The sequence below is a fragment of the Otolemur garnettii genome, unplaced genomic scaffold, assembly GCF_000181295.1.
Source record: "Otolemur garnettii isolate 467f Iridium unplaced genomic scaffold, OtoGar3 scaffold00010, whole genome shotgun sequence".
In the NCBI taxonomy this organism is placed as follows: Eukaryota; Metazoa; Chordata; class Mammalia; order Primates; family Galagidae; genus Otolemur; species Otolemur garnettii.
Window position 1 is genome coordinate 19,639,981 of NW_003852405.1, and position 13,399 is coordinate 19,653,379.

At 40.9% G+C, this 13,399-nt stretch overlaps 1 protein-coding gene across 5 annotated transcripts in view; it reads left to right on the forward strand.

Moving 5' to 3' along the window:
* Positions 1-3,209, forward strand: part of KYAT3 (kynurenine aminotransferase 3) — a 40,467-nt gene extending 37,258 nt beyond the window's left edge. For all 5 annotated transcript variants that reach the window (XM_012801753.2, XM_023509840.1, XM_023509842.1 and 2 more), the window contains one exon: positions 2,736-3,209. In XM_012801753.2, coding sequence (XP_012657207.1) covers positions 2,736-2,798 — 63 coding nt within the window. In that variant the 3' untranslated portion in view covers positions 2,799-3,209. The remainder of the gene's footprint in view (positions 1-2,735) is intronic.
* The last annotated feature ends 10,190 nt before the right edge of the window (positions 3,210-13,399 follow it).

Here is a 13,399-nt window from a genome sequence, read left to right on the forward strand (position 1 = left end):
AAAAAAAAAAAAAAAAAAGAAAAGAAAACAGGTTGAATTCAGAGCAAAAGAAAAGTAAATAGAAAGCAAACACAGCCCTTTACAATTTTCTAGGTCAAATCCTCAGTAGCTGTCAAACTGATGAAAGGATGCTTAACCTCGCTCCTAATAAAAGAAATGAACATGAGAACTGCAATAAAATTTTACTTTATCTGTTAGATCACAACCAACCAAAATAAACAAATATTTCCTTGAAACATTCTCTCACGCACTGAGAGTGGGAGTATAATTTATAACATCTCAATGGTGGTTAGTTTGAAAATTTCTATCCAAATGTAAATTCCCATATCCCTTGACCCAACAATTCTACTTCTAGGATTTTATTCCCTGTGGATTTACTTGCACATTGTGAATGATTTCTGTTCAAGGATTCTCAGTGAAGTATCGTTTATAATAGCAAAAGATTGCAAGTAACAAAAAGAATTACCAGAGGGGGCTGCTTGAATAAATGATGGTATATTCACGCCCATCCGTGAAGGAAGGCATCAGCCCTCCCTGTTGTGGTAGAGCGTGCGCTGAAGTCAGGAGCAGAACAGTTTGTATGGAACGCTGTCATTTTATATAAAAAGGATAACACAGGGAAGGAGGGCGATGCTTATAAATGCCTAGACTATCTCCAGAAGGACACCTAAAAGAATCCCAAATGTTCTCTTTGGGGAGGAAAACTGAGTTACTGAAGGAGATAGGTGGGAGGCTGGCTTACTTTGAAAAAAAATTTTTAAAGCTCTCATTATAAAAGTTTTAGAAACTTCTTTTCTTCTGACCCATTTCAGAGTAAGTCATCGATTTAATTACCAAGGCTGCTTCAAAAGTAAAACGTATCACCCCATATACTTCATTGTGTATTCTTCACAAACAAGGACATTCTTCTCCAAACCTACAACTCTGAAAATCGTGACGTTAACATTAATATATCCTTCCATCTACTCCTCAGATCCAATTCAAGTTTCACTCGTGGTCCCAATAATAATGTCCTTTTTCTAACGAACAAATCAATGAATAAATTCAGGCCATAATCATGTCAGTCAGTCCAGGCCAGACTCACGCACTAAATTCAGGTGTCATCTCTCCTCCACCCAGGATGGTGTCGCGGTTTTCTTTGACTGTCATGATCTTTTGAAAATTATCAGCCAATTATTTTGAAGGAAATCCCTCATTTAAAGCTGACGTTTCCTCCTGAAGAGATCCAGGTTATGTACTTTGGCAGGAAAGAACTGAAGTGACACCCTATTTTTTTTCCTTGCATCAGGGGACACACGACTCCTGGTTTTCCTACTAGTGTGTTCTGGTGATGTTAACATTAATCACTTAACTAAGATAGAGTTTGCCTTCTATTGTGAAGCTACACTTTTTCCCAGTTAAATAATAAATATTTTGTTGTGAGATACTATGAGAATATTCCAGATCTCATCAAGAAATGTTTTCATTTTACCTATTTATGTGTATTGTTAAGGACTCACAAATTTCTATTTTATTCAGTGGGCTATAATTTATTACTATTGTTACTTTGATACTTAGATTTGGCCACTAGGAGCTCCTCTTATAGCTCATATATCTTAAGTATATCTTATATATTTACATCTGTATTTATTTTTACCCAAATATTTTAAAAATCACTGCAGGGTTTATTCCAGTTTTCTCCCTCTGCATATTCATAACTCCTATCTTTCCTCCACAGTGGAAGCCTGGCTCCCGCTATGTCACCACTAATTTAATCAGCAGCTCTGTGGGGGTCGGCCTCCTATCAGTGCCGCTGCTACCCCCAGCCTCCCAGTCCCTCAGTGGATACCCTTTAGCCCACTCAGACTTTGCCATTTTTTACCAGGCTGCATCCTAATGCCCTTAGGGCCTTGTCACTGCATGCCAACCTACCCTGTCACCCTCTTGCCATGGTGCTCTCCTCTGAATTTCCAATACCCCACACCAGGCCATCACTGTCACCCATTGCACAGACGCTCTCCTTGCACCTCTGGGGCTCTGACAACTATGCCAGGTGCTTACCTCACCCCATCTGGGCCCTGGTTCTCTGCATGGGGCCACACTACTGTATAGGAGCCTCACCCCCACTGAGACGCTGACACCATGTTCCAGGTCAGGACTCTACTGCTGCCACCACCATCTCGTGCCACCCACACTGGCCACCCCGCTTACTCTGCTCTGGATGTAATATGCCCAGCCCCCTACACATAGACACCTACTTTGCTCAGCCCCACCTATCGGCTTCCAGACAGAATCATTCTGGTAGAGAAGAAAGAAAAAGAAAAAGTAGGGAAACATAAGGGGAAGAAAAAAAGGCTGGATTTCCACTGCCTACCCTTCAGTTTAATTTTCTACCATATGTATATATTCCTATTCAAAAACAGATGGCTTAATTTTCAATAATTATAACTGAAACTTTGAAAGGAAGGAGCAGTGGGAATGAACTAAATTTTCCTTGTTCAGAGCAAAGTACTGGTACAGTGGTTAATGTGTGAAAGTTCACAAAGAAGGAAACAGAAGCTTAAGCATATTTCTTAGATTTCAGTGGTAGCCATTAGAACTAAAATCAGAACTTGCCATAAGAAGTTATCTCGGAGGGTGGAGGGATTACTAGGAATGGGAGGGGCAGAGCAGACAAGTATATTTTTCATATTTAAATCTTGCTTCCTCTCGAAGGTATGCTGATATGTAAAGATAATAATTTCATTCATTTACAGAAAGACAGCACACTGGATGCTGCCGAAGAAATCATCAAAGCTTGGAATGTGCCCAAGTGTTGATACTGCAGAACGGGTCAGCATTCTCATTAGATAACCTGGTATGGAGTGTCTGCTTCGTGCTGCCACCTGCTGGATGTTGAAAAACAAATATTTCAGTACAAATGGCATTTAAATAAATATTTCCATCATTTTTCTAAACAAGTTAGCCCTACTCCTAAAAATATTCAGGTGTTCTACGGGGTTTTTTTTTTTCAGTTTAAATGTATTAAAACACTTGCCACTATCATTTTGTGAAGATCAGCCTACTAGAGTGGATGGGAACTGTGAGATGCTTAACCTCTCTGTGCTTCAGTTCTCTCAGCATAAAACAGGAAAAAATAGCACCTGCTTCATCTAAAGATTGTGAGGATTAACGCGACCAGTGTATATAAAGCCTGGCAAGCAATACCCACTCACCTGATGTTAGCCAGTTTCACTTCTCCACAGTTGTGTGAAAACTCTTAACCCCTACACCCCTAACCCGTACATCAGTTTCGCTTACTCACCTGTACTTCCCACCCCTTCATTTACCAATGGCCTTGAACTTTGCTCACAGTTTTGCCTCTCTATCCCAGATACTGCCATCATTCCAAGTGGCTTCAAGGTCCACGTGGATAACCTAAGGCTTTCCACACCTTGACCCTCTCACCTTTAGTGGTGCTCACCTCCACTCCACTTCAGCCACCCACTCCTGTGGGCACTCCCCGAGGCTTTCATCATTTAAGTCTGCTTCACCTTTGGGATAAATACCCATCTCACACTGTAACCACCCATCCTTCCAGCTTGTGCTGCCTCACTCGCAACCAGCCTCTCCAAATATCACTTATTCAAATCCGTTATTTTGCAAAAAATCGTACGTGGCTCACTTCCATCAGAATCAACTAAAATCCTTGTTGAAAATAGATTTTGGCCTTTACCCTACACCTAATGAATCTTGGGCTGCAGCCTTCCTGGGGAATTCCTACACATGCTAAAGTCTGGTGATTATTGCCGTGGTCTATAGAATGCTCAACTTGATTCCTATTGCTTCTCTTGTATCTTCACTCCCTCATCTAGCTTTGACTTCACTGTTCATCACTTCAGTCAAGATGATTTTGCTGCCTTGAATTACCCCACTGTTCTATCTCACCTCTTGAAAAACAAAAAATTCAACACTGGAGTTGAAGGCCCATGCCTGCACCTGGGCTGCAAATTGCACAATTGGGCAGGTTCCAGCCACTATGACGCCACATCGTGAACCTGAAATAGATATAGTTCTTCAGGGCTCCCCTAATGAGGTTTCTCTACCTTTTACCATAGTAGTAATTCCTCATATTCTCCCATTCTCTCTAATAAAAATATCCAATGTTCATTCTCCTCACGCCTGAAAGCCCATCCGCAGCAGCAAATGACCTCATTTTCCATTTCTGTGGGGGAAAAAAAAAATACCCAAGCTCCCAGCCCAGATCTTCCAACTGGGATCCTACCAATACGCTGCGACTTAACCTGTACCAGCACCCATCCTTTCTTCATTCCTGCCAGTGATAAAGGGCATCCTCTGACCTGTCTAACTGACAGGTGAGGGGTAGATAGCAGAGTGGGGAGAACTGTTAGTTAAAAATTACCAGGGCCGGGCGTGGTGGCTCATGCCTATAATCCCAGCACTGTAGGAGGCTGAGGTGGGAGGATTGCTTGAGTTTAGGAGTTCAAGACTTGTCTGAGTGAGGGTGAGACCCCGATTCATGAAAAAATGGGAAAAAAAAATGACCAGGCTCGGCCATCCAGAAGGAAGCTCAAGACCCTAACAGCCAACTACTGCACAGCATTAAAACTCCCATGGAAAATTTTTAGCCTGTCCACTCTTGCTGAGGACTTAGTAAGATTTTCACCAGGGTTTATAGCGGCTTTCTGCAGCTCTGGACTTGTCTGCTTCTAATCCGACCACCTGTGGTCTGAATCTTATTTCTTCTCACACTCTCAAAATCAGTCCATTCTCTTGTACCTTCCACCTCTTCTGGCCCCTAGCTCAGAAGTTGGGCGTGTTCAAGTCTCTCCCGTCTTAGAAAATCCTTTTCCTGAATCTATCTGCTATCCTGTTAACCTCTTCCTCTTCAGGGCAAAATTTCTTCCTTCCTCCATCTTTCCTCTCTCCCCCCCTCACCGTGTTCCCTCCCTTTCTTTCCTTTCTCTCCTGCCTTCCACAAATATTCCTTGAACTTTTATGGGCCAAGTACTGTACTAGGCACTGAATATTTATCAGTGAACAAATAAAGATCCTCCTGTTCTAGGACTTTCCACTTAGCCACAGGAAGGAAACTAAATAATAAACATAAGGAAATAGGTTGTATGTGAAATAATATAGGACCTCAAGAATGATTATATGGATGATTGAATCCAAAACGTGAGCATGCCATTCCATTTCTAATATATAAAATAATGTCTATTGCAGCATTATATAGAGTTACTCCAAATGAGAAACCAAAATACTCTAATATTTGGGCAGTATGGTAATATCGTGGAATGCCTTAAAGCAATGAAGATAAACTACAGCGACACACAATAGCATGAATAAATTTCAACATTGTTTTCTTAGGGTTTCTTCACAGTGCCCTCAAAGGGCCAGCTGGAGTTCTCAGTAGACGATGTTCTGTAATACCAGAATCCAATCCTGTGCTCACTGAAGCCTCACATGTCAGCCCCAACCTTGGGCATCTAGTATTTCTATCTGCCCACTGGGGTGAGGGTTTCCATAGTTTGCTCCAATGGGCCTAAGACTAGCTTCACCTCTGGGTGATCCCAGGGACAGAGGTCACCATCCTTCCCATTGAGCAGCAATAGGGAAAACTGAATTAGGGAGGAGGAGGGAATAGATTTCAATATGGAGTCTTTGGGTGGCTTTGGATGGCTTGGTGTTTGGACCAAGGAAACTTTTAAGTTTGACCTAACATCCCTGGGATTTTAAGGCCAAGAACAAACCTGAGCCTTCCAGATACCCACCTAGATATCCAGGCCCAGCTGTGTTTAGAGAAAGTATAGTTACTACAATGGGAAGCCTAAAGGAGGGGCTGGAACCAGAGACTCACAGAGCAGGAACACCACAGGCTCTGGCTGATATTTCCAGCATATATCTATTACCAAGTGCCTGTTGCTGGTGCCATGTTTTTGCTGTTGCTGCTCAAAATATCTGGCCTTGCAGTTTTAAAATAACACCTGCATTTGTGCTCATCTACCTGGAAGTTTCCAGCCTCTTCCCAATAGTTGGGCATTGTGGCAGGTGCTTGTAGTCTCAGCTACTTGGGAAGCTGAGGCAAGAGAATGGCTTAAGCCCAAGAATTTGAGGTTGCTGTGAGTTGTGACGCCACGGCACTCTACCGAGGGCAACATAATACAACTCTGTCACCAAATAAAAAAAGATGGGGAAACTGTGCCAATAGTTTAGGTGCATACTTTAATTAACTGTACCGTTTCTTGTTTGAGATGTAACAACTAAACTTTTATTTTGAAATCATACATTTCATGGTTAATGATCTAGAAGTGAGACCTGGAGGTGCAGCAGCCATCTTACATTTGTGGGGCGTGAGGGCTCAGGCCTACATGCTAAGGGGAGCAGAACAGAAAGATGCAAAGGGACTGGAACTCTGGGAGCAATGTGAAGCCTCTGCCCCTAACCCCTACACTTTGTGATGGATGAGACGGGAAAGAAACCTTATCTGTTTAAACCACAAAGAGTCTTCTGCTATTTACGGATGAACATATTACAATGTGATATAGATTATATGGTACAACGATCAAATTTCTCTTCTAGAAGATAGACCGGTCTGAGGAGAGGGCCTGGAGGCGGAGAGAGGGGTCTATTAGCAGGTTCCTGCAGAAGCCCAGGGACAAGAGGGTGAGGCCCTGAAGGATTTAGCATGAGAGAAGGGCAAATTATCGCACATTTTTGTCCAACTCCTGAACTTTTCTCGTAATTCCTATGATGAAAGTAATTATATAACCACACAATTACCAAATATTTTAAATTAAAAATTATTCCCAGATAAAACAAAGAGTCTCTTTGGTCTCCGTTGGATAAACCCGAGGGTAAAACAAAACCAAACAGAAACCTCAACTGTGTTCCTGAGACTCGAGAATCTCCTTTTATTGCTGCTCTGAGAATACATCTAATTACTCAATCAGGCCAATTAAATAGGAAGTTCACCTGCTGACAAACAGCTGTCTTGGGATATATCAGAATAAATTCTAGAAATAATTGGATTTTCTAATCAATATTAACTTCATCATGTTATACAGCTGCTACTTTCCTTTACATTTTAGATACAGCATTTCTTTCTGATAAGGGTCGAAGCTTTTCATTGGTGGCAAAAATGTCACAGTGAAAAAGTAAAATTTTGTCTTTTTGTCAGTGACAGTAGTCATCCTGTCTGAAGTATTTTTATTTCATGAACTTCCATTGATTATACATGAAAAGCATAAGCATCCACTTTCACTGAAACCCCAGCACGCTATCATTTAAACACCATAACTCCATTTTCTGCATAAATTCCTGAGATGACTTAATATGACATGACTTATAATTATTCTTAAGCATTCTGCTAACCAGCACGTGCATGAAAGAATACAAAACTCACAAAACCTGTTCAGCTTTCTAAAATTCTTCTCTACAATGTCTTTCTCTTGGTGAAACAGAAATGTCCATGCTCCATGCGTGGAAATAATCATTTTAAAGGACTCATGACACTTCTCTGCTGAAAACTGTTCAGTGACTCTGTCTCACTCAGAGTAAAAGGCAGATCTGTCACCATGACTTACAAGTCCCTGCATGACCTAACCCCTGTTCTGCTCTAACCTGGTCTCCTTCTCCCCTTCTCTCAGCACTCTCCGGCACCTTGGCCTCCTTGCCAATTCTTGAACACCAGGAACTTTCCAGACTGATCCTTTCTTTCTTTTCTCTCTCTCTTTTTTTTTTTAGACAGAGTCTCACTATGTCACTCTTGTAAGAGTGCCATGGCATCACAGCTCACAGCAACCTCAAACTTTTGGGCTTAAGTGATTCTCTTACCTCAGCCTCCCAAGTAGCTGGAACTACAGGCGCCCGCCCCAAGGCCCAGCTATTTTGTTGTTGTAGCTGTCATCGTTGTTTGGTAGGCCCAGGCCAGATTTGAACCTGCCAACCCTGGTGTATGTGGCAGGTAACCACTGTTACTTGTTCATAACCACTGAGCTACGAGTGCCAATCCAGATCAGTCCTTTCCACTTGCATTCTCCAGACTACTTCAGATCCCTAACCCATTACCACCTCAGGAGAACCATCGGACCTCCCACAGAAGGTTGTGAATCCCAGCTCTCCCCACCCCCTTTCCTGCCTTATTTTTCTCCTCCCCACTTAACATCACCTAGTTCACAATCTGTTTTTCTCATTTAACTTGTCTATCTCCCTTCTAAATATATGTTTCACGAGCACAGAGATTTTTACTGTTCTGTTCTCTGCTATATCTCCAGTACTGAGAGCAGATTGTGGCATAAAGTAGACACTCAGTAAATGTTTTTTAGGTGAATGATTTTTTTGCCAGTTGAACTTGGTGCTCAGTTCACTATTATTTTTGTTGATGCTGTTATTTTGAGATTTTTGTTGTTGTTGTTTTGTTTTTAAATTCAGGTCTGTTTTGGCCAATATCTCTCACTTTTTAATGATTTCCTGAAGTGCCAAAGAGTGTTTCTAAAATGGCAGATTGCAGTTAGTATGTTTCAGAGTCACTTCAGCCAGGCTCCTGAAACACTTTTGCTTAGGGCTCCACCTAATCAATAATGGGGGGCACTGTCTGACCCCTGGAAGCCCAACACTAGGATGTCATATCCCACTTCTGACACCACTTGTCAGGGCCTGGCTTAACTAGGTTCCGGACACAGGACCACTAAGCTACCTTGCTCAGGAACAATTTCTCTTAGGTGCCTGAGGGCCATCTACTTTAGCAGGAGAGAGAGAGAGATAGTCTTTGAGACAATAAAGCAGTCTTCTGGTAGATAGATCTTAGTCTTTAGCAGAACTTAGCAATCTTCAGCAGAGAGACACTGTGCTGGTGTCCTGCATGCAGGAAAGGAGACAGAGTCAGAGTAAGCGGGTCTGTGATAGAATGCGCATGCTCCCGACTGCCTTCTCCTCCAGCCTAATATAAGGCTGACCTTGTGCCGCTCAACACCACAGGTGTAGAGACTGCCAATTCACCAATGCTCTCATCTCACTAGCTCTTATGCTCGTTAGGAGAGCTAAATCCCTCTCCATCCCCTTTTCACCAGGGTGTTCCATTATTGAGCTATACACGTATTTCTTGTATTGCTCACACCTCCTAGCCATAGGCTATATGGACTGCTACATATACTCTTAGAACAGGATATACTCTTAGGACGAAAAATTGCACTCAATCCCTGGGGCTCCAAGACAATTATTAACAGATTGAACAAAATAGTAGCCTGTAAGCCATGGAGTACATATACAGGTAAGCCATGGAGTACATATACACATAGCCATACACATACATGTACACACACAAAAGCTTGGAATTTGCTATTTTAAAAGTCAGGAATGGCTGAAAGCAATCTAAATGCCTATGAATATAAGAAAGGATAAACAAAGGTACTTCTGGCTTGGTGTCTGCAGCTCAGCAGCTAAGACACCAGCCACATACACCAGAGCTGGCGCCAAACAATGACAAATACAACCAAAAAATAGCCGGGCATTGTAGCAGGCACCTGTAGACCCCGCAACTCGGGAGGCTGAGGCAAGAAAATCACTTAAGCCCAACAGTTTGAGGTTGCTTTGAGCTGTGACACCACAGCACTCTACTGAGGCTGACATAGTGAAACTCTATCTCAAAAATAAATAAATAAACTTCTAAAACATGTGAGGCTAAGTAGAAGTTAAAATAAAAGAGGGATATCATCATTCTTAATTATCAGAGAAATGCAAATCAAAACCACTTTGAGATACCATCTAACTCCAGTAAAATTAGCCCACATCACAAAATCCCCAAACCAGAGATGTTTTGGGATTTGGATGTGGAGAAAAGGGAACACTTCTACACTGCTGGTGGGAATGCAAATTAATGTGTTCCTTTTGGAACGATGTTTAGACATCATTTAGGGATCGAAAAATAGACCTACCTTTCGATCCTTCAATTCCCCTACTAGGTCCAGAAGACCAAAAATCACTTTAGAACAAAGATATTCAAGATCCTTCAATTCCCCTACTAGGTCCAGAAGACCAAAAATCACTTTAGAACAAAGATATTTGCACCAGAATATTTATTGCAACCCAATTCTTAATTGCTAAGTCATGTAAGAAGCCCAAGTGCCCATCAACCCATGAATGGATTAATAAATTGTGGTATATGTACACCATGGAATATTATGCAGCCTTTAAAAAGATAGAAACTTTACCTCTTTCATGTTTACATGGATAGAGCTGGAACATATTCTTTTTTTGCAATTTTTTTTTTTTTTTGGCCAGGGCTGGATTTGAACCCGCCACCTCGGCATATGGGGCTGTACCCTACTACTTGAACAACAGGCACCGTCCTAGAACATAATTCTGCTTAGCAAAGTATCTTAAGAATGGAAGAAAAAGAGAGGGTGATTGGTGGGGTCACACCTATGGTTCATCCTATAAGGGTACATGTGAATCTCTCTAAATGTAGAATATAAATGTCTTAACACAATAACTAAGCAAAAGACATGAAGGCTATGTTAACCAGTTGGATGAAAGTATTTCAAATTGTATATAGAAACAGTACACTGTATTCCATGATAGTATTAATGTACACTGCTATGATTTAATAAAAAATAAAAAATAAAAAAAAAGAATGTAAGAAAAAGTATTCAATGTACTCAGCCCTACTATGAAACCAATTTATAAGCACCCACACTTTCATATGAAAGCTATAAACCAACTATAGCCCAAGAAGAAGGGGAAAGACGAGAGGGAGGGAAGGGGTGAGGATGGGTAGAGGGAGGGTAATTGGTGGGACCACACCTATGGTGCGTTTTACAAGAGCAAGTTAAACCAACTAAGTGTAGAATATAAATGTCTTAACACAATAACTAAGAAAATGCAGTGAAGGCTATGTTAACCAGTTTGATGAAAGTATTTTAAATTGTATATAAAACCAGCACATTATACCCCATAATTGCATTAATGTACACAGCTATGATTTAATAAAAAATAAAATAAAAGAGGCAGAACTTTCCATACAGCCAATACATTATCTCAAACAAATATAACGCTAGGCACAGCGGTTCATACCATTAATCCTAGCAGTCTAAGAGGCTGAAGTAGGAAGATTGCTTGCACTCAGAAGTTTGAGACCAGCCTGAGCAAAAGTGATACCCTGTGTCCACTAAAAACAGGAAAAATTACCTAAACACTGTGGTACATGCCTGTAGTCTCAGCTACTCGGGAGACTGAGGCAAGAGAATCACTTTAGCCCAAGAATTTGAGGCTGCTATGAGCTATGACACCATGGCACTCTATCCAGGGCTACAAAGTGAGAGCTCTGTCTCAAAAAAAAAAAAAAATTACACAAACAAATACATAAGTAAAAATAAATGAATATATCCAAATAGTTTTGAGTTGCTAATAAAAGTACTCACAAGTATGATCTAACTAGTTTAGGTGCTTGAAAACAAGGCAAAACTAAATTATCATCATTCTGAAATATAGCTCATTTCACGTTACTGAAACAATTTTATGACAATTTTAAAGGACCAAACAGGTCAAGTTATTTTATACATAGAGCTTTGTGATCATTTACTATAGTGGGAAATTCTCAGGATCCCTGCTGTATGCTACTACCGACCTCTGGTTTGGGAAAATGGGGGAGCGGGAAAGCAGAAATATACAACCATAACAGAAAAGCAGAAATATATAACCTACCGCTAATTTGCAAAATAGATAATACTGTAAGACTACAACCAGAGTTTAATACACCTGACTAACTGAAAGAGTAAATATGGTAATCCCTAGACATGTGTAGAGTGGCATTTGATGACAATGCTATAGAAGTAGCTGTCATGGTCAAATATTGGATTAGAACAAAGGAATGAAAAAGTGGCATTCCTATGGCACTTTTATGTAGTATAAAAGTGGCACTTCTATGCAGCTTTTATACTACATCTTGGTACAAATGCCATAGAGAAAAGTCATTTAAATCAGTGAAAGATGGTTAAACTATTGTGAGTTTTGTGGTTTTAAAAGTTACATTCAAGTTAACTTTGATTTTTTTAAAAAAAACCCACCCCAATAAAAGTCCCCTGCATTACTGACAGTGAACTGAATGCCACCATTATTGAACTGTATTTGAGAATTGCTAATGTCACTGTTGTTCGATTACACTCATTAAGAGATTTAGGTTAGTAGTGAGTACACTGTTAATGCTCAGGTAACAATAATACTAATAATAATGGCTTGTGATTCAGAGCATGGGACACGGAGCAGACACTACCCATTGTGGGTAAATCAATGGTGGGACAATCCATGGTGACAAATGCCCCACTTCATGGCAGTGTGGGGCAAGGTTCTTTTATCTTGCTAATAAGAAAGAGCAAAATTCTAGGTGGGAAAGGTCAGAAAATAATAAGAATGAACAAGTATAATAGAAAATGTTTAGAAGAAAGGAAACACTAAGGAAATAGACAAAAAAGATGAAGGTGGCTATAATGGCAAAACCCCCTTGGTAAAATTCAGTAGTTTGGCTGGGCACTGTGGCTCATGCCTGTAATCCCAGCACTTGGGAGGCCAAGGTGATGGATTGCCTGAGCTCACAGGTTTGAGACCAGCCTGAGCCAGAGGGAAACCTCATCTCTAAAAATAGTCAGATGTCGTGGCGGGCACTGGTAGTCCCAGCAACTTGGGTGACTGAGGCAAGAGAATCGCTAAAGCTCAGGAATTTGAGTTTACTGTGAGCTATGATGCCACAGCACTCTTACCAGGGTTACAAAGTGACCAATAAAAAAATAAAATAAAATTTGATAATTTGGATTAGTTACAGAAGAACCTCCGTAGTTGGCCACCTCCCTATGTCGACCTAATTTTCATGGACCAGACATGCACCACATGTACTTATCACTACAGCGTGCCTAGTTCCTTATGCTGACCACCTCCACATGTTGACCAGTTACAGTCCCTTGGTGTCAACTTATAGAGATTCTACCATATTTTGAAGAATGGCCCGAATATTGACCTTTTAAATATTCTTTCATTCCATGTGCCAGTAAATCACACAAACCAATATTTAGTGGGTGTCCACTGTCACAAAATTGTTGCAAAGGTCCAAAGAAAAAACTAAGATGTTTCAGCCCTCAGTGAGCCCAATGAAAATACATCCTGCATATCAGATATTCACATTATGTCGTGACCATTGAAAATACATCCTGCATATCGGATATTTACATTATGATTCATAACAGTAGCAAAATTATGGTTATGAAGTAGCAATGAAAATAATTTTATGGTTGGGGGTCACCACAATATGAGGAACTGTATTAAAGGGTTGTGCCATTAGGAAGGTGGAGAACCACTGGCGTAGAAGAAGTCCTTGAGACATGGGGTGGTTTCAGCACATGTATTACACTAAGACATTACAGACCTTCCG